The sequence below is a fragment of the Sinohyriopsis cumingii genome, unplaced genomic scaffold, assembly GCF_028554795.1.
Source record: "Sinohyriopsis cumingii isolate HCF-2022 unplaced genomic scaffold, ASM2855479v2 utg000913l, whole genome shotgun sequence".
Lineage (NCBI taxonomy): Eukaryota > Metazoa > Mollusca > Bivalvia > Unionida > Unionidae > Sinohyriopsis > Sinohyriopsis cumingii.
Window position 1 is genome coordinate 4,793,979 of NW_028315943.1, and position 22,159 is coordinate 4,816,137.

General features: G+C 34.7%; 1 protein-coding gene across 2 annotated transcripts in view; it reads right to left on the reverse strand.

The window, feature by feature from the left end:
* Positions 1-22,159, reverse strand: part of LOC149773080 (baculoviral IAP repeat-containing protein 8-like) — a 64,738-nt gene that overhangs the window by 30,142 nt on the left and 12,437 nt on the right. Inside the window, exons 1-3 of one of the 2 annotated variants that reach the window (XM_089946874.1) lie at positions 7,874-8,130; positions 6,805-7,375; positions 2,493-2,678 (exon numbers count right to left, since the gene is read on the reverse strand). In XM_089946874.1, coding sequence (XP_089803000.1) covers positions 2,493-2,678; positions 6,805-7,204 — 586 coding nt within the window. In that variant the 5' untranslated portion in view covers positions 7,205-7,375; positions 7,874-8,130. Of the gene's footprint in view, positions 1-2,492; positions 2,679-6,804; positions 7,376-7,873; positions 8,131-22,159 lie in introns of those variants that run through there. The other variant, XM_089946875.1, reaches the window with a different exon arrangement.

Below are 22,159 nucleotides of genomic sequence, written 5' to 3' on the forward strand. Positions count from 1 at the left end.
AGTTCATATGTCGTGTATAAACTAAGGTATTATCATTGCAAGCCATGTTTGATGTCTGAACATGCCGCAGGCAAGAGTTAATCTTTTACGCAAGGCTATTGTGATCAGAGAGAATATCCGGCATCTTGAATCGGCATAGGCGTTAGATCGAGCGACTTCCCATCTATGTGTTACAAAGATCAGAGGAACCCGCAAAGATCGGAAAGTGTTCTAAATCCGTCCCCACGTGAACAGACAGCGAGAATAACAGTGTCCGCTAAGTTTGATTGGATCGAATCAAAGTGACATCCAATCGGAATTGAGACATAGGGTGTGGTAACAATTTCGATCGAAATTAAAACTTCTAACTAGCAAGCGAAATTTAGTTCTCCTGGGAAGATTGCTGAGCAAATAGGATTACTCCGACAAACCCACACCATGTAGAAAAACAAAACGTAGAACAAGGGCAACAACAAAGGCAACAAAATGGACACAATAATCACCAACAACTGCAAGAAAAAAACAGAAACAAGAGACAGAGCGACAAAAACAACAACAACAAAAAACAAGAAACTAAAAGCTCAAACAACGGAAACAACAACACCAATTAGTAGAAAAACAGATCCAGCAACAACAACAGAAGAAAGCACAACAACAATCAGCAGGAATACATAAACCAAAAGCAGACGTAATCCAAGAGAAACAAAAGAAACAAACACAGCCAATTATGAAGAAGGAAAACACAGAACAAGAGAACCAGAAAACATTGGAACAAAAACCAGAGCAGTTTAGCAAAAAGATAAAAACAACAAGAATAACAACGGAAACAATGTAAATAGCGCAACTATGTATAATGGATGAAGAGATAGAAAGCTCTCTGGAAGACTATTGATGATTGTCCGGAATAGTTTGGAAAACCCGAAAACCAAAATGATAACATCAAAAGAGGAAGTAACAACAGAACCAAAGCAAACAGCATCGTTAGAAGAAGAATTAAACAGAGACAGACGTAGAAGGATGGCTATAAAGAGACAAAAGAGAAATAAGGGGCTAAAATGAGTGAAACCTACCTTCTGGAAACCTACGTACCTTCTGTAAGACCTACCTACCTTCTGGAAGACCTATCTTCCTTCTGGAAGACAACGAATGCCTTGGATATATTTTCATCTTATTTTCAACAACACAAAAAGTATAATAAAAAAAATGGATTTTTATCAAATTAAAAAAAATATGTACAAAAAATGAGCATATATATATATATATATATATATATATATATATATATATATATATATATATATATATATATATATATATATATATATATATAAATGGTCTGAGAAGATCAACCTGGGAGATCACCCTCCCAAAAAAATGTAATTTGGCGGGAAAACTTAGAGAGGAGATTATAATGACAGACAAAGCTTCGTAAAGGAAGCTTTTTTGGGGGACAGAACCTCCGGTTCAGTGAGTCCCGAATCTCTAAGAGGAAGACGGAAGTGCGACAAGCAGGACAGTCGGAGTAGACAAGTCTAGTCGGTGAATAGAGTCGAGGAGGAGAAAAAGGAGTTGAGGTGAAGAACGTGAAAAAGGAGAAGTAGAGGAGGAGAATGCATTTGGAGAAAGTTGGGAGGAAGAGGTGAAGGAATTGGAGGAATAGGAGAGAAGAATACACAGATGAGTAAAATACAAGGACAGGTGGAAAGCTATCTCAGACAACAAATCAAATGATGCAATAGGCTATCACACGGTCGAGCGGAAGGAGAGTACTTGGGAAATTTTAATCATTTAATTATTGAATTGTCTTTAAATTGTTATTAGTTGAATTTCACTTTTTTGTATATTCAATCATTTAACCGTCGGCATTGCTGATTGGGGGCTTGGAGCTTTACATCTATCTTTCACTAATTTAACTTCCAACCAGATTCGAGCCTGAGTTGGACTTCTATAATAATTTAAATAAATATTGGAAGCACCCCACCCTACACCTACCACAGTGTTGGCATAACAACCCCGACAGGCCACACGTATAAAGTTTGAAGTTCTTGCTTTCTTGCATTCCCACTTGCTGCATTCAGTGATTTAGAAATGAATAGGCTTATCATTTTGAGAAATTGAGAAATTTATAATGGATTTTTGTCACAAAAGAACGAACTTGATAGTTGTACTCTCCTACTTTTTCTAAGCGCCCATAATAGAGCCATCCATTTATTTTTCAAACTCACATTATTGTGTTCATAAAGTATTATTATGAGTTAAAAATAGAAAAAGAGAAACACGCGACATACCGGCAATATGATATAATTAAGACGAAATGGTGAACGTACTGGCGATGAATCATCATACATTCGAACACAAATGAATCTTGATGCAATTACCTTGGAAATTGTATGTGGTACTTGTAGGAAAGAAGCAATCATGTTCATTGCAATTGCAGCTCTATTGCAAAATATTGGTCAAGAAACCAAACCCCTGCGATGACGTTAGATTTAAAAAGTGAAATATCGACTAACCTAAAGAATAGTATCCGGCCAGCGCCAATTCATTGGGTCTCTGGGTAAGATGACGGGGCCATTTCTTGAAGGTTCGGAGTCTCTCTTTGTAGGTGTAGAACTGTGGACTTCTGACACTGCTTCCAGCCGGTAGGCGGAAGCCATCCGCCATAAAATCGTTAGTGGTAGGTAATGAAGCCAAAACACCTGCCAAGATTAATTATAAATCTTCAGCAAAACTGCACGTTCCTGCAATTTTCATATTTTTTCATGTCTATCCGCACCCCAACCCCATATCACCACCACAAAACTATCTTCGGTCCAGGGATATAGTTCAATATTCTGACCATAAAGATGTATGTGCTGTAGATTTATTCCTTTCTTGATATCAAAGAAAACGTGTATACGTATAATATATTTGTCCCACACAGGTGATGAATTTAATTAAGTAATGCCAAACCATTCAGCAAACGTAAATTGCGTAGCTACAACCTTCGTAGAAGCAATCACACTATTAACTGATCCTCTATTGCATTTCATGATTTTGCTAAAACATAATAACACAAGGCACACACGCAACGCCTGTCCACCATAACAAGCGCGATATAAATTAATTGTAAAAATATATTGTCTTATCTGTCAGTAATCTATAGAACTTTATTTCGAAACCACTACAATAAAAGAGATAACAATGCAACCTTGTAACATAATCAGTCAACTGTCAAGTTGAACTTTCCCAAAACCGTTCTTGTCGACAAAGTCAAAGACACACTAACACTTGCAACACTTGGTTATACTCGGAAGCAATCAGTCTAGCATCTGACGTATTGCTTCAGCGTGAAATATCTTCAATCACTTTTAAGTTCCAAACATTGTTCGAGAGAAAATAACTTCTTCGTGTGCGCGACTGTTAGTTGAGCAGGTTTAGTGTTCAAAGTCAGGTGTAAGTCTACAGTGACCTGATGATCCACTTTTTCAAATGTGGACGCGTCGATATTTCTGCTAGCAGTGATCTTATACTAAATGTATTTTGTAAACCAAAATAAAGCCTGGCTACACTACAAAATTATTTCGCAGAACTACATAGTAATTAAGTATAATTAATGATATCAACAACTGTGTCATACAAATGCAATATTTGTCATAGTTTGTCTGGGGTACATGTCTGCACTTGCATAAACAGTGCCAACTAAGGATTTGTCACGCGTGCAGAAAGGTCATCAAAACTTTCTTCCAATCGGCTTCACGAATTACTGACATAAATATTTACGTTTTTACAAGATTCATATCTGTCTTAAAATATGTGTGGACAGTGTTTCCCAGAGGTTTATGTAATTAAACATTTTCCTGACCTCACTTTTCATACACTTTCCTCTTTAAACATAAGATAAAAAGCAATGGACGATATTTCTTCAATAATAAGCCAATGTTTATTGATATGACTAACCCCACTTAAAAATATTTTTGTAAGATTGCATCTTAGGAAAGAAATGTCCTATAATAATCCCGTCCCCGCAGCCATTTTGTTTCCACTGAATTTAAGCTCTCACAGATTTATTATGGGATTCCCATCAATAGAGTTGACCTCCAATTCCATCATATCCAATACTCTCCCACATTGCATTCAACCTTTCCATTTGGAAAATGATTGATGTGTTTAAAAAAAGACGGATTTAAATGGTAAAGAAAGTGTAAATGTAAATACAACACACATATATTTATATAAAATAATCCTAATGATTCTGTGATGTTACGAAGCGGCAACGAAATTATGAATGAAATCCTCATTGGCTATTTAAATATACACTGTCTTCCTGAAATCATCATTGGCAATTTAAATATACACTATCGTCCTGAAAGCCTCATTAACTATTTAAATATACACTATCTTCCTGAAAGCCTCATTGGCTATTTAAATATACACTATCGTCCTGAAAGTCTCATTAACTATTTAAATATACACTATCTTCACGAAAACCTCATTAACTATTTAAATATACACTATCTTCCTGAAATCCTTATTGGCAATTTAAATATACACTATCTTCCTGAACTCCTCACAAACTATTTAAATATATACTATCATTTTCAGCAATTATGCATGAACTGGGGGTTTGGATACTATATGAGACTGTGCAATTACATACGTGTGATTTAATTGTCTCAGGGATGCTTCATTTGACTGAAATTTGCATCAATTGTGTTTTACCGTTATTACGCATTAAGTTTCAACATTTTCGACTATACAGACTTTCCTGGCCTGCAGCATACCTGTATTTTAAAATGCATCCATGGAACAGATAATGCGGTATAGGTGGGTAGGATTAGGTTCTTAATGCAATTGATACCAATTTATGCAATGCAAATTTTGGAATTTTTCGCGATATTTATCTATGTTGTTTAAAAAGAAAATATTTTTCTAGTCACTATGCGATAGCTACGTTTGGAAATCCGGATAGGTCAAGTCTACATAAAATACATGCTCGGATAATAAACAAGTTACGTACATGAACACAGATATCATGCAAAAAGTGTAAACTTATATACCCACATATTACCAAAATCTAAACAGGTGTTGGATTTTGAAATTATTAGTCATTTCTCTTTTACTAAATATATAATTATTAATTCGTGCCAGCAAAGATTCTGATCAGGCATTTTTCTCCACAAATTGCATTGCATAAATAGGCATCTATTGCATTACCAATCTGATTTCGCCCACCCGACCCCGTTTTCTGTTCCATTAATGCATTCCAAAATACATGTATGCTCAGCGACATGAAAATCGGTCTATTAGTTAGTCTTGAAACTTAAAGTAAAATAATGGAAAAACTCAATCGATTAAACTTTCATTCCAGTAAAGCCTCTCTGACACATACAAAAAGGACAACCATACGATTTTGCAATCTCTCACCATACCATCTTCGCCAATTCGCACATAATGGCTGCAAATTACTGTATTGCATTGTGGTACGTTAAAAAACATACTCATTACATTTTTAACTGACATAGTTATAACTAAATCAACAAAAATGCCGGTGGAAATGCAGTGTATTTTGTATTACTTCCGCTATCATGAATTTCTTCAGTGGTATCGGCCATTTGGAGACCAGTGTACCAGGCTAGGTCGGCCCATTTTAAAATGACGTTATACAACAGCAAACCGAATGAGTTAGACAAGGGAGGTAATGCAGTATTTGTTCATTCAATTTCTTATTAAATTTAAAAGTAAATTTTGCGAATTAGGACGGAGTAATCTTTACGAACAATATAGATTTTTAATCCATACACTGTGTTTTATTATAAAAAAGATAGATGCGAAAAATACATTTTCCCATATTTAACCATTAATGTTTAACAAATAGTTTTCTCAAGGTTAATTTCCTTTTTTCATAAAGTACAACCAAATGCATGTAAACTAGGCTGGAGTCTAACACTATATATTTATTGATGTTAAAGTTCGGAAAATATTAGTACCACAAAGCCAGCTGAAATTCACAATTACAAAGATCAAATTTTATTTTAAAACAAATACAGCTAAGAACAACATACAAGTCATTATTTAGACAAACAGGGAACAGCAGTAGCTCAGTCGAGTCGAGCAGAAGCATCGTAATACATGGGTCGTGGGTTTGAGATCCAGATAGGCCATACGTCTTGCCTCGGTGTGTACTTGTGAAAGGCACTTTGCTTCCAGTTCCCGGCATGATATTAGCCATTTCTGTGCTAAAAGTACCGTTGAAACCAACAAAATAAAACCCACCAAAAGTAGTTATTTAACCAGCCAAGTAATCAGCTCATGCCCCAGTTTGAATTTGGAGATCTTCAAACCCATTTGCAATATTACATTACAAATCACACTTCTTGGCGTGATTTTCCACATCAGTACCATCCTGACCGAGTATAAAAACTTTGTTTACCTTATCATTGCTTTTGACTAAGTTTTCCCTTGTCCCCGACTTATCATAAATTGCCTGATTTTATCTGAGTTGTAAGAACTCTGGTAGACTTACACAAGTGTCTTCTCGATGATATAGTTTCTCCTTTTCCTTTCGGTAAGGACAAGCCAGTAACTTAAAAAAACCCACCATATAACATGTTGTATCAACATTATTGACTATGCTTGTGGTTTGAATATTAATTTTGGCATTGGTAATCGTGTTCTGCAAGGACACAAACTAGGCACTAACTGTACACTGACACATTTTGTGCAAGTGGTTGACCGATTGTGGTGACTCTAGACGTTTCTGCTTGTGATGTTGTTTTTGGTGGTGATAGATGTGAACTGTACTAATATAAGATAGTGAATTGTTATCTTTCTCCATATATTTACCACCATGTTGCAGATTCTCCATGGAGTCAGCGTGAAGATCATCATCTGCAACTAATGTGGTATCATTTTCTGCCAACTCATTTCTAGTTTGCTCGTGTCTCTCTGGTGAATGCTGCCATCTTTGAGCATTGCTGCTTTCGTATCTCTGTTGTCGCGGCGTGTCATTTCTTCTGTACGAGTGTTGCTCTTCAACGTAATTCCTCTCTTGCTGTTGTCCTTGGCTGTTCAATCTCCTTTGTGGCTGATCTCTCTCACTGTCATCGTTCCCAAATGATTGTCGTAGAATTCCTGGTGCAACAGGCTGATTTGTAATAACAGCTTCTGGGTTTGCAATCATAAGGGCAATTGCTTCTTGCAAACTTACAAATGAGTGTAGATTGTCCTGGTTTCTGGCAGCCATGGGACGTGATGATGTGACAATGATTACTATTTACATTGGTAGCTTTTCAAAACTCCACTGATATTTTGTCACATAAATAGTGTTCAATCATAGTCTAAGACCCTTCTTTAACGCGTGAAAAAACTGGATGTTGTTTGGTGAAATGTTTCTTTTACAGCCAGTCGAATGAACCTGTAAGAGAAAGAAAGAGTTGTCATTGTTTGAAGTGCGGGTTTCACACAATTGCCAAGATTGAAAATACTAGGACTTTGTGACAAGTTAAATATACAAATGTACATTCTCTAAAACACAGAAATGAACCTTTCCATACACGGACACAAACTATCAACGAACTAACACAAACTGATTTTATTTATGGATACAACAACTAATAATTTACATAAATCAAACTCCAGGGGCATGTTCATAAACAGAAAAAACTTAAACCATCTAGTGACAGAACGGTTTATAAACTGGACAAAACAGCCTATGGTCTGACTTGTTTGTGCTCCACCCCATTCTAATACTGCTATAGATGCTGCAATCATAATGACTATGCCAAGTAATTCTCCACGACTCTCATCATCATCATCAATCAATCAATACAGGTACATGTAGTATGAAAATAAATAGAGATAAGAACGATTCAGCATGAAGGAAGCAAAATAGTACGTTCCTTTTTTTTTTTACCTCAAAACATCCATATACACTTCCAGATAGCTAATCAAGCCTAAATATTTATTCAAGTTGACTTTTTTGTCAGCTACCTATGGTGTCTCGAAGTTTCTACATATATTTCGTATCTTCCGCTAAACACCAGAGCTTATGTACGTTGTATCTTCTATTTCAACATTAAAGCGACGCAATCTCTACTCATGGTCAAGCATCCCGATGACAGAATCCATGAATATCCTTCACACTAAGTCTGTCCTAGATAGTCACGGCATTTCAACTTATATCCTGAATACTAATGAAAGAAAAGACATGGGTTTCAATTCACTTACACGAAATCTATTTTTGGATTGGTATTTACCTAGGGATTCCCATGTGTATTTATTATACAGCACGCCTCGTCCCCCCAGGGTCATATGACATTAGCTGTAAATCTGCTATCGGACAACACTTTCAATTATAGATGTACGAGACCCTTACCAGCACAGTGTGTGGTTCCTAATATAGTACATATGAAAAGATACCATCTCAACGTTACATATTGCCTTTTTGTCAGATAACCAGAACACTTTACGTACATAAAGTTTAGTATTAAGCGGGGATAATGATGTAAACTTAAGTAATTAACATTTGATGATGTATTCCAAAATGATCAGGTGTCTTAAGTAATTAAAAGTAGAGTTATTAAGCTTGTACTTATATAATACTCTATTTCTTCTCATAGCACTTATTCAGAAACTCTTGGGGCCTTTTGCCTTTACAGATCACAAACACATCACATATATGCCGCCTGAGTTCGAGTCTCGGCTCGAACAACTTGGGAATGGGAGAAAGTTTGTCATTAACTTCCTGTGGGTCGGTGGTCCCAGGGTCTACCATGTCTCTGCTTCCACCAAAGTATATTGGCCGCTGAAAATGGCGTTAAATCATGCAAACCCAAACCAAACGTATTCAATTATCCACACCACAACCTCACAAAAAATTTAATTTGATAATTATTATTTGTGAGGCAAGGTCTTTTGTGTCCTTGCATGGTGGGTAGACTAATGCTAAGACGAGAAGATACTAGTTATAAATATCAAGCCCGTATCAGCTTTTTAAACTAAAATCAATATCTATATGTGATTGTGTTTGTTGATTTGGTCATTACACGCCCGGTTCAAAGTTCACGATGAATGTTGGGCACATATTTGGCTGGCGGGGCTTGTCATGGGGTTTTCTTTAGAGCCGTTATATTGTGGCTATTACAGAAACATTTGTGCTAAATATCACTCTACTTCTTTATTCCTATAAACTAAATTTTCTACACCTCTTTTTTAAGGAGCTAGTAAACCAGATTTTTCCCCCACTGACTCCTATCTCAAAGATTTATTAGCAGATTTTCAATTTCAGATTAATTAATCCGCGCCATATTAATTGTGACGATGAGTACAACTTGTTGCCGAGACAGAGAGTTTTCTGTTTCTGTTCAGGCAATTTGAAAGTAAGGGTTGTAGATGGTGGATGCTGTACAATAACTTAAGAATTCCTCTCCATTATGATAATAATGACAAGATACATACAACACGATACCATATACTTCACAATGAAATTAGTGATAAAATGTATTTAAAAAGTAGCAAGATAGAGAGAAAGAATAAGGGAAGGAAGAGAATGAACAAGGGCTTATTAAATTTGGTTAAACGTTATTCGGTGGGTATTGAAAAAGTCTTTTAAATGTTTTTCTATTTTGAGCAAACGACATTTGTATACAAATGCAGATTGAAATCATTTGAATTTGTTTGTAATGTATTGTGGTTAGGATTCTTTGTGTTCAACTTTTGTCAAGTTCTGTTCAGCGGTATTTCAGATTTTTTTATTCGGTCATAATTTAGACTGAACTTGGATCTGATAGGGAAAAGTATCATGTGGAGTATATCCCTCATAAATGGATTATGACAGAGGCTCAAAGACTTGCTGATTTTCAATGGAGTATGTAATTTCGACCGCAGTTTCGGAATTATGGCTGAAATGGCATATTTTCGGATTCTAAGAAAATGCAATCATAATTGACATATACTTGCATCATTCCTTTTATTTATCAACGGCATGCATGTGAACTATGTTCAAATGTGAAGTCAAACAGCATGCATTTGAACTGTACTGAAGTTTGAAGTCAAACAGCATGCATGTGAACTGTACTGAAGTTTGAAGTCAAACAGCACGCATGTGAAGTTTGAAGTCAAACAGCATGCATTTGAACTGTACTGAAGTTTGAAGTCAAACAGCATGCATGTGAACTGTACTGAAGTTTGAAGTCAAACAGCACGCATGTGAATTGTACTGAAGTTTGAAGCCAAAACAGCATGCATGTGAACTATGCTGCATTTGAAACTAAAAACAATAAAAACAGCACATTCGACACTATTACCATATTTTGTAACAGTGCTAGTTGGAGAAACATTCTGTGAATTTAGAGTGAAAAAGGGACTTGAGAAAATGGTTACCTAACTTCCTGTAAATAAGCAAACGGCGGCTCCCGTCTTTGGCTTCCGCAACATTTGAAAATATAATATATTTACTGTACCTTTAAAGTCGACACATACCTAATTATCAGTTATTATACACGTAATTATCAGTTATTATTCTTATATATCGTACAATATCCTGGTACCTTATTGTAGATGATTTCATACCAATACTTCAGTTGATCAGAAATTGGTGCAGAAAACCAAACAAATTCAAATCATCACCGAAAACCGACAATACCAGTTAAAAACGTTGAACAAAACCAAATACAAACCTTCAACAAAAATGGTTAACTGCTGTGCAAATGAAGCAAGAAATTATTTGCGGATTAATGTCATGGAAAAAAGATTCTAGACTGAAATCGGTCAACACGCCACACGGAATGTTCTAAAGAAGAATTTCAAAAAAAAATTGACTCCAAGACAGGCACATATTTATTCACTTCAAGAATCGTTTTAACACGGAAACAATTAAAGCCCAGGGAAACTATTGTGATCAATTCATCCAATACAAATTCCACTCCCCAAATAGTATCACAGATTTGTTGGCAAATCAATCGGCAGAGGACATAGTACGCGAAGAGTAAAAACAAACAAGCTGCAACAAAAACACAGAATACAAGAAGTGATAAAAACATTCATCACCGATACTGACGTTCCTGAACTAAACTACAATAAGGCAGGTATATGTTAAACTCTAATGAAATCAACAAAACTATTCAGACTATTGTTTAAAAGTCAAGATGCTTACAGGAGCAAGTACACATAATATCAGAGATACAGATGACTCTGGAACTCGATGAAAGCTCCGGACAAAATATTAAAGCCATAGACATTTGCATTAATAATGAATCATTAGCAGTAGAAGAAGTCAGATTTAAACAGACGAAACTGTATGAGTACTAAATTGTTACAGACACGAAAAAACAAAGGAAGCCATGTGCCAAGCTATCACAGTCATGTCTATTAAAATGCAATAACAAAAATCAAAATTAGCCCACCTTCACGAACACACAGAGAACGAAATGATGACTTTATGGGGAACCGGCTGATGAAAGAAAAATCTTCGCTAGCCAAAGTTCCAATATATCAAGGCTCTGATATGATACTAACCCTATCTACACTTTGGCTTATTAATCAGATATTTCTGTGCTTAGGGTCTGTGAATTTCATTGGATGCGGCGGCAAGCCACGGCATCCAATCAAAATCAAGTTGTTAAAACTTATTCCTACATGATCGAGCAAAGGGGAGCACACAACGACTGATAAATAAACAATTTTCCACTGCCAGTTCGTGGTTATGCAAATATCTTTCACTCAAACACACCTGTAATGTCTTTCCTCTGGTACGTAGTCCGATGTTAAACTTACGAAGTCTCCCTTTTAGGTCAATTGCCTCCTCCATTCTCGGCCGATGTCCAATGCACCACTGTTACGCGCTGTTTTTAGTTGGCATTATATACTAAGTCAGGAAACTCATGAAATACAATAGATGTCACTAGAATAAAGCACTAAAATATCTGTTTGATCCTCCAAGGTGTAGATAGGGTTGTCATATCGGAACCTTCGCTAGCTAAGATGTAAGATAACATGAGGTATGAACTTTACCAACTCGAGGCGACTATAAGACAAACGCAAGGTGTTGCGATATAAGCAAAGTGAATACTGATATGCATATCTATATCATGTGCTTAATATTTGTCCGTGACGAAAGGTTGTGCCTACCTGACTTTTGTCATGATTGAGGGTTTTGCTTGCCTGATTTTTGTCACGATAGTAAGAGGTAAACAGGATGTTTACTTAAATTTCAGTTCAAGATCTGACCTTGTTTACGAGTTAATGAATTTATTTTCTCATTAGAAATGGTAAGTTTCCATAACATTCTATTGCGTCATAGGTCAGGTGATAGTTTGTATATAAGTAGAGGATGCGTAAGCAAATATTTCGTTCATAACTTAGGACCAATCCTTAGAAAAAAGAATTTCTGTGCTCAAATATGATCTGACAGGAATTTTTTAAAGTTATTTACTGGAATTACAAAATATTCGTTGATCTTTTAAACTATAACACTACTTTGGATTACTGAGGACTCATTCACAGGCATTCTATATTATATCATTGTGATTAATGAAGACATTCAATGTTTTTTGGAATTAATTAGGAGCACTCTGTACAGTTGGACTTGTGATTCACAATACTGTGAGCGCTTTTTCAAGTTTCACTTTGTAACTTAGAGAACAGTATTTGTTTATTTTACAAAACTTGTTGGTTTCGCTTTTATTCTGTTACATAGTTTAAGACAATAGACTCGTAATAACTATGACATAACATTCTAATTACAAGAAGGTGATAACAGCTGAACTCAGTTCAAATCAAAGTGACGAGGAAAATTTAGAAGAGATTAATTCCATGGTAGCAGTCTAGAATAAATATGAATAATTGACAAAGCAATATCTAGTGATGAACGCACCAGGGTTATGCAAGATAGGTGTTTTGATTGTTATAGAATTCCATATCGCTGCAGTAAACCCTAAAAATATATAAACAGAAATATAGTAGTGTTTTGCTTGTGAAAATATAATGACCCTGAGAGATCACAAGGAGTTCATCAACTTATCTGAAAATAGAATACGATGACCAGAGAGTAAATCAACTCGACACGTGAATTGTGGAAAGGAAATAAACTATAGACCTACATGAAAAATAATTCCCAATATCGAGTGAATATCCCAATTTTTAAGGCCTTTCCTCGACTAGTCGTTTCAATTCAGCTACTGATGCCACTGAAAAATGTTAAATAATGAACAGTAAATGCGCAATATTCGAATATTCATGGTTTTAATGTAAATAAGATAAAATAATTTTATGCCCGTAAGTTTGGCATTATTAGAATAGTTGAAACCGTGCGACCAGGTAATTCTCACTTTGAAATACAAGAGCTTGAATGTTGCTGTTGCCGCCAAGAAAACATAAAGAAAGGTCGAAAATCCGGAGGCTTAACAGTTATTTTATAAACAGGAATTACAAAAGGGACTGCAGAAATATATTCAGACACATGTTACGTACAAAAGCAGAAATAAAAATGTGGTCATGAAAAAGATATATATGACTTTCTTATTTATATTAGACATTGACCTTGCTAACAGTGTGAAAATTACACGTACTTTGAGATCTAATAGCTTTCAAAACTTACCAAATGCACGGAAGCTAGCAATGTTCTTTTGATCTGAACGACACAACTTCTAATGCTAATGACTGTATAAATCTAAATAATATAAACCTGTATGTAACGGAGAAAATATTATTTCATAACTGCAAATACAAACCTGCATGATGTTAACCTGCATGGAATGGGTGCACTGAATAAATATATGCATTTAACATTTCAAGGTCAAATATCGAAAAAGTATTATGATTTTTGTATTATATTACTGTTTATTCGTGTTATTTATCTAATATAATGGGTTTAGTCTCTCCATCATATAAGCTCTCAGATAATTATCAAGACAGGACTAAATCGTAATTAGTATTTTCAAGATAAGAAAAATTAAAAGGAACAAAATGTGAGATTTATTCCTTGGCATTTTATGGGATACTGCATGGATCATTCCATTAAAACATTGCAAGATAATCAGTCTTGTTCCCCTATATCAGAAGTGCTTATTGGTATTAATAGATATAACAAGTATTGTTATGTATATTTAGATGGTATTGTTTGTTAGTTGTTTTTTCATGATTATATGATATGTATAATTGTATTTTGGAATTGACCTGGTCCAAAATCAAGTTAATTGTCTACCTGACCATTAACGTTTAGTTTGGTAAGCAAATAATACATAGATGAATATTTCCTTAAGAGTGTGGGTTAAATATTAGAATCATTATCAATAACAATAAACGTATTTATTTGGGTCTGGGCATATGGCATTGGTATTCCCCATGCTTGTACCTGCGATTTACCATATTCTTCATAATAATTTTAGCAACAGATTATATATGTATAAAATTTAGAAATTTTAGAAATCAACTTTAGATCTTCATTTTGACTCCTCTTTTTGTCTTAGTTTTTTCATGTAATATTGTTTAGTTGAAAAAATATTCATTCTTGCTTTAACATCTTGTAGCAGAATCATTTGTATCATTGTGTTCAGATTTTGATTTGGATGGAATTTATTCAAATTATTATTTACTGGAAATATGTAGTGCTCTTAATAATAATCTTGGAAAAAAGCATTAATTTGTAATTAATGTGAATTCACACAAGGACATTTTGGATTATATTATTGTGATTACTTGGAAGACTTTTAGTACATCATCACACTTAAAGCTACAGGAATCTTAGTATATTCAAAACTACAGGCACCTGGACGCCTTCAGAGCTAGATCTTAATTCGAACACAACTGGAATTTAATTAGATTTTTATTCATTGGTACTGGTGATAGAACTTTGGACAGTTTGGGATTTAATTCTCAATACTTTAAGTTCCTTTTCACTTTTGTATTCTAGGAAAAATATATTTGCTGAATGTTACAAAACTTGTTGGCTTTCGCTTTTTTCTATTACTTATTTTAAGACCATAGAGTCGTAGTATTGTGTGTGTGTGTGTGTGTGTGTGTGTGTGTGTGTGTGTGTGTGTGTGTTTATCAGCAGCAAGTAAATGCCTCAAGTTTGCTAGATATAGAAAACGAATGAGAGTTTACAAAAAATCTCAAATGGTAAAATGCTAATGACTACATCCTACTTACGATAATTAAGTTCATCGCCAACAGACTTCATCAACAGCCAAGTAAGTTTTTGCTTCAGATCAACTTTTAATAAATTAAAACAGGATTACAAACACTTAAACGAAACTAAATATGAAACAATTCACATCTGAAAAACTACATAGATTACAAGAACTGGTTGAGAAAAAATCCTACAAGTATTTTGGAAAACCTTGGAGTATTTGAAGTGCGCACTGACGACAACGAAATGTTAATCCTATTTATATCGGTAATTGAACCAGCTATTCTGGAGCAGTTATATAAAGATCAAATATCGATCATAATGAAAGTTATAAAATGTCTATAATCCAGACTGGCTCTTAATCAAACGTAAGGACAGCCGATTACAATATGCTTCAAACTATTTTTGAACTTATGTTGACTTTCCAAAAGCATCTGTCTTTATTTGAAGACTTTTGCTTTTTTTAAGAAACTATTGACGTTAGGAATAGTTGAAAACCTTTATTAAGTCATTGAAGCAATGTGCACACACACACACACACACACACACACACACACGTCAAACTGGATACATACAAAGGGAATATTGATAATATGGAGGGTTGTAAGACAAGGTGATGGCTTAAGCCCACTTCTGTTTAATATTTGTGTTAATGATTTGGAAGGTATAACTTCTTTGGTCAATTCTTTTAAATTCTTTTTACGGTGATTTCATTTAAAATGCAGATTACTTATTATTTCTCTTAAAGCAAAGACTGAACGAGGTCTGCTACCCTGCCTTGATTCGTTGAAAGACTGTTATGTACCGGATAAAACTTAATTTATAATATTCAACAAACTGAAGTATGAGAATATAACATCCCTTTCATGGCAGGAAAATGTAGATAAGTATAAATACCTTGATAGTGCTTTCTATATTAATGGCAGCTTAATGTTGATAAAAGCGAAAATTTTATTGAGGCCAAATATTTGTCAGAGGGACATTCGCTATCCCCAAGTACAAATAAAGCTATCTGATACTCGACTCAAATCATAAATTATGAATCAGAAATTTGTATGTGATTTTAATATTAATATTAACAACATATATATTTTCTTTGGAGAACTTACAAACAAAATTATTTCAAATAGTGCACAAAGTTTATAGAAAGGCCTGAAATCTTGCATTAAATATGATTTATGGGAAGAAAATCTTAAAATCTGATCTTCACCAGACATTTAAATAGATTAACTTAGGCTTCATCTTTGCACAAACATGCAGATTAGAGAACAGTATATTGAAGGCTATAAATCTTGGTTATCAGTGGTTATACGTGTCCAAACAACGGACATAAAAATGGACAGATGTGTTCAAAGCCTGAAAATCAGAATGGACATACGTGTTAAAAGTATGGACATCAAATAGGCATAGTAAACTGTCAAATGTTAAAAACACTAACTCATAAATATAACGAAGAGCTTTCTTCATAATCACCTTGAGAAACGATAAGAAAAAAAAACAATGGACAAGTATCATTCTTTAATTGTTTACAAATATAAATTTAATCCCATGCTTTTAATTTACCAACGTAGAATAAAAATTGTCATAAAATCGTGTAAATACCCATGATTTATTAACTGGAAAGCAAGGAGACCATAAAATACCGAAAGATAAAAGGTTTTTAGGCTACCTATACCAAGACATAGGACGATAAACATTTTTATATTTTACAAAAAAATTCAGGATCACTATTAAAAAGAGAACCTTGGCGCATTTCAAATAGATGTACGATTTAAATTTATTTGAAAAACTGGTGTTGAAAATATATGTAATACAAAGAATACAAACAAAATAAAGCCAGTGTGCACTTTTCTCAGCAGATATATATATATATATATATATATATATATATATATATATATATATATATATATATATATATATATATATATATATATATATATATATATATATATATATATATATATTGAACAGAAGGATTCACCTAGATAATGAGAAATGCATATTTGAAGCAGATGGTTAAAAATGTCTTCAGCGGCACGTATTGGGGTCAAAAGAAATGGAATGCGCAATAGTCAGTATCTGAAAGATAACAGCTTCAGATGTAAGAAACAGAAGTGAAAAATGTCTGTTGAAGTATTGAATGTCTTCGAAATGTGCATATATGCTAGTATTTTAAAGACATAATTGTACCCACCTTTTCTAGAAAATAAGTTTGAACTACCGTAATAGGCACTCGTGTCTTTTCCTATTGCTAAAAAATGTCCGAAACTAATCACATGTCCGTTATGCATACTTAAAATTAATAATCATGTGCAGCTAACTCACTCTGTGATCCCAGTGTATGGATAAGTTTATCTGGTATTCGATAAAACGTTATTTTTAGAAAATATGTATGTGCTTGTACCGAGATTATACATATATACATACATAAAGACATACATACACTCATACATACATGCATTTTCCTTTTTAATATTTTTTCGGTATCCTTTAATTGCATTTTGCAAACTTTGTCCCGTTTAATAATAATAATAATAATAATAATAATAATAATAAACAACTTGGGATAATTTGTCTTACAAATACGGGACGCTTTAAGATGCGTTAATTCAGATTCGTCAGAAAAATTATATCCACACAAAATATTAAATAACCAATTTGGACTCGAAATGCGGTAGACCAACATTTTGACAACACACTTGAACTATCTTTTATTTATAAAGGTACTTCCGAAATCCCCTTTCGAAATGTTTTTTCTTTTCTTTCTTTCTTTCCATATCCCTTCACGACCTCTTGCTGGTAGAGGTAGTCTGTGCGCATATAGTAAACATGTTTGTGGAGGGCGCGGACGAAATGTCACTTCATGTAAATTCGTCGACAATTTGTATATTCAAGATGAAATTCACTCACCTCTCCAATCAAAGAACATTTGTGACATAAGATCTTATTCCGTGTTATGTATATTTAATTTAAATGTTTGTGAGTTTTGATTTTTTAAAATTCTATTACATGTTATTTTAATGTAAAATTGTATGCTGGACTTGATGTTGTCCAAAACTGTGTTCATTTCTGCTTGACCTGATTGAACTTTTTTTTGAAATTTAAATTTATTTCATGTGTGTAAACAGCTAGTAATATCTTCATTATTCTCAATATGTATGAGCTTATTATCAGGATTATTATTCAGGTAAACAAAGAAGGAGCAAATATGTCTATGAGGGTCAGGGTTTTGGAGATTCCTAACTGAATTTAGTAGGCTATTGTGTTGTAAATGAACAAGGCTCATTAGATCAAACTGGAAGGTCATTTTCCATATGGTAATGGTTGTTTTAGAAAATGAAAATTGTGACCTGACGTCAAGCAGAGAACTATATTATCTTGTGACCGTGAGAATTTTACTTCGTAGGCTATAATCGACACGTCATCACCTTCAATTTTGGATTTTTTCGTGACTTGAACTGAGTTTTATTCAGGACTTTTTACTACTATGAGTTGTGTCTTTAATTCTTGGATTATTATTGGATTTAATTCGCAATACCATAAGGTCTTTTTTCTCATTTTTTACTTTGTATTCTAGGGAAATGAATTACTTGTTAAATGTTACAAACCTTGTTGTCTTCTTCTTTTCTGTTACTCATTTTAAGATCATAGACTCGTAACAATCCTTTATACACATGTTTTCTAAATCAAGCAGCAAACAACGAATGAATAAGGTCAAAATTGTCACATGATGACTAAGAAAATCATTAATAGATTTTACGCAGTTAACGTGCTTGACTGTGTAACATGACACACGTGATAACGAAACGAGGTTATGTTTGAAGGGAAGTAACTCCTACAATTCTGTCTTGAATATTCTACATACATACATACATACATACATACATACATAAACCAGCAATAAAAGAAATGAAACAGCTAATAAGAGGAAAATTAAACGATACTTACCATGTGGTTACATTATTGGGTAAATTAGGTCTCTTGTTAAACACTCATCTTCTAAAACTAGAAATGTGCTAATAGCAGTTTTGTTGAGCTAATAGCCAGATATCCTACTCCATTATGCAAACACCCCTCCCCGTCTCTCTCTCTCTTTCTCTCTCTCTCTCTCTCTCTCGGGGCCCCGAGTGGCCAAGTGGTCTAAAGCACTCACCGTTCCGGATCACTGCCATCTCACCTCTGTCTGAGTGGGTTCGAGTCCAAGGCTCAGCTAACGTGGGTACGAAGAAAGCCTGCCAGTAGCTTCTCGTGGGTCGGTGGTTCTTCCCTGGGTTTTCCAGGGTTCTTCCTCCACCAGTTATACTGGCCGCTATGTATGGCCTATCTTGTGCTGAAAAATGGCGTTAAAACCCTACAACAACAACAACAACAATTCTCTGTCTCTCTGGGAAATGAATTCGTTCATACACGAGCGGTGGGGCTAGTAAAATATCTTGGGTAAAACATAATTTATAAGCCTGAAGGTATACAGTTTATACTTATTTGCTGCAAAATGACCATTTTTACCAGCAATATAGTGTAGACTAAAATATGTTCACGAAATGATAGGAAACATTGTATTTGCATATGTGATGATCTAAAGATATATTTTTCACATGTTAGAAATACTGGAATAACATTTGTTTTAAAGTTCACTATTAATTTTCTATTTTTTCACCGGTAATAAGGAAGTAATATTAGACAAATAATCTGTATACTTATTATAGCAGTCACAAGTGATTATGCACACGATCTGCATCAATTAAGTCGAACAAATGTTGTATTAAGTAAGAGTTACAAACGAGAACTCTCTATGTATAACATCAGATATGCCCAAATGCATCGAAGGCAAACTTTAAATATCTTGTTCGTCTCGGTAAATGGTCATTAAATACGAAGAGGCTTGTCTCGATTTAAACTTAAGCTTAACTTTTTTTAAACTTTAGTAAGGAAGCTGTAACTTATCACACCTGTAGAAAACTTTTATTGATATTAGCACAGATTTTTTTATACAATTGACAGGATTGAAATTTTCTCTGAATTGTATTAAACGTAAGTTGATAAATTATATTGAAAGTAAATTTCTATTAAAATATATTGAGATTGAATCCATGTATTCGTTGTTACAATTATATACTACTATTCAACAATGATTACGCTGTTATGATCAAGTACGAACCGTCTTATACACACTGCTTGTATCTCACTCAGAAAAAAAGTACATTCATTAGGTTACGTAAATAGATGAACTAGACAGATTCCATAGATTTTTCTAGAGAGCAAATGCGCTGATCTTGCAGAAGTACCTACGTAAAAATGTACATAGACCCAGACGATAATCTGTAGAGACTACGAAGCCTCGTTATGAGATTCTGGCCAAAGCAAAAGAACTAAGACTCATACCCATATTTGGCTTTGTCTTAAGAAACTGGTATATAAAACCCAAGCCACGGGCTGACACCAGTTTTGCTGGCAAGAAGCTCAAACAGACTTTTGTCTTTACAGGTAAGATTATGGTCTATGTGCACATTTTTATAGTATAAGACTTTTTGGTGTTACAAGAATGTTTAGAGTTCAGATTTTAACCTAACATCAGTATGTTTAAACATTAGATTACACTGGTCAACAGTGAAATCATTACTGACTTGAAAAGGCCCTAATCTGTAGTATTTTGGTGTGCCAAACACGAATATAACCGTGAAAAATTTGTATTGGCTCTCGTTTTGAAGATATTCATATACCTCATTTTCTATGTTTCACTGTGTAAATTTCTCCAGTAGGACTGCAGCAACATCCGGAATAATGATGTAACATTGCATAATACCATCATGCTCACATCATCCATAGTTGATTGCATCATTTTCTGATGCAATGCAATACTAATGCCATGCGGCTGCTGAAGTAAGTTGACGTCAGCAGTGTACTATACATGTGTAGGCCTATTATACTAATGCCAGGCGGCTGCTGAAGCTGACGTAAGCAGTGTACTATATAAAGCCCAATCAGATAGGTTCAGCATTTAAAATATTTTAGACGTTGTGCGAGACAGTTCAAGCTACTGTTACATAAAACTTATTATTTTATCCATTTACGTACAATAAAGAACAGTAATGCCTCGAAAGTGTGTTAATACCGCGGACAATTTTTGCTATATTTGTGGGGAAGTGACATTTGCCAACCAGAAGAAAAGTATCAATTCTCAAGTGAAGAAGGCATATCATCTTTACTTCGGATGCAAGGTTGGTGACCAAGACAAGCCTTGGGCTCCGCATATATGCTGTGCTACATGTACAACACAGCTTTCACAGTGGTTGAATTGCAAAAGGTCATCAATGCCGTTTGCAGTCCCAATGGTGTGGAGAGAGCCAAGCAACCACCTAAATGACTGTTACTTCTGCTTGGTTCCTCCTCTTTCCGGCGGAATAACGAAGCGAAAGAAGTCGAGAATAGTCTACCCAAACATTCCGTCTGCATTGAGACCAGTTCCACATGGTGAGGGACTTCCTATTCCAGAACCTCCAGCAGAATATTCTCTTGATTCATCTGACGAAGACAAAGGTGAGTCGACCTGTTCTTCTCCTGGTCCATCAGCATGCAGTGATCCAGATTTTCACTGTGGTGCATCATCAACCCCACACAGAATAACACAGGAAGAACTAAATGACCTGATTCGTGATTTGGACTTATCAAAGAACAAGGCAGAATTGCTAGGATCAAGACTCCAACAATGGAATCTTCTAGAAGGTAAGATGTCACAATTACTGCATATCGAAAGCGCCACCAGCAATTGGAGCCTTTCTTCAGAAAGGAAAGTAATCTGATATTCTGTTCCGATATTGAGGGCCTCATGAATGCTTTAAAAATCACTCATGACCCACAAGAATGGAGACTATTTGTGGACTCTTGGAAACTGAGTCTCAAGGCTGTGCTTTTGCACAATGGAAACATTCTTCCATCTATTCCAGTAGCGTATGCTGTCCACATGAAAGAGACATACGATAACTTAAGGCAGCTACTGAATTCCATTGAGTATAACAAGTACAGCTGGCACCTCTGTGGTGATTTGAAGGTAGTTGCCCTTTTAATGGG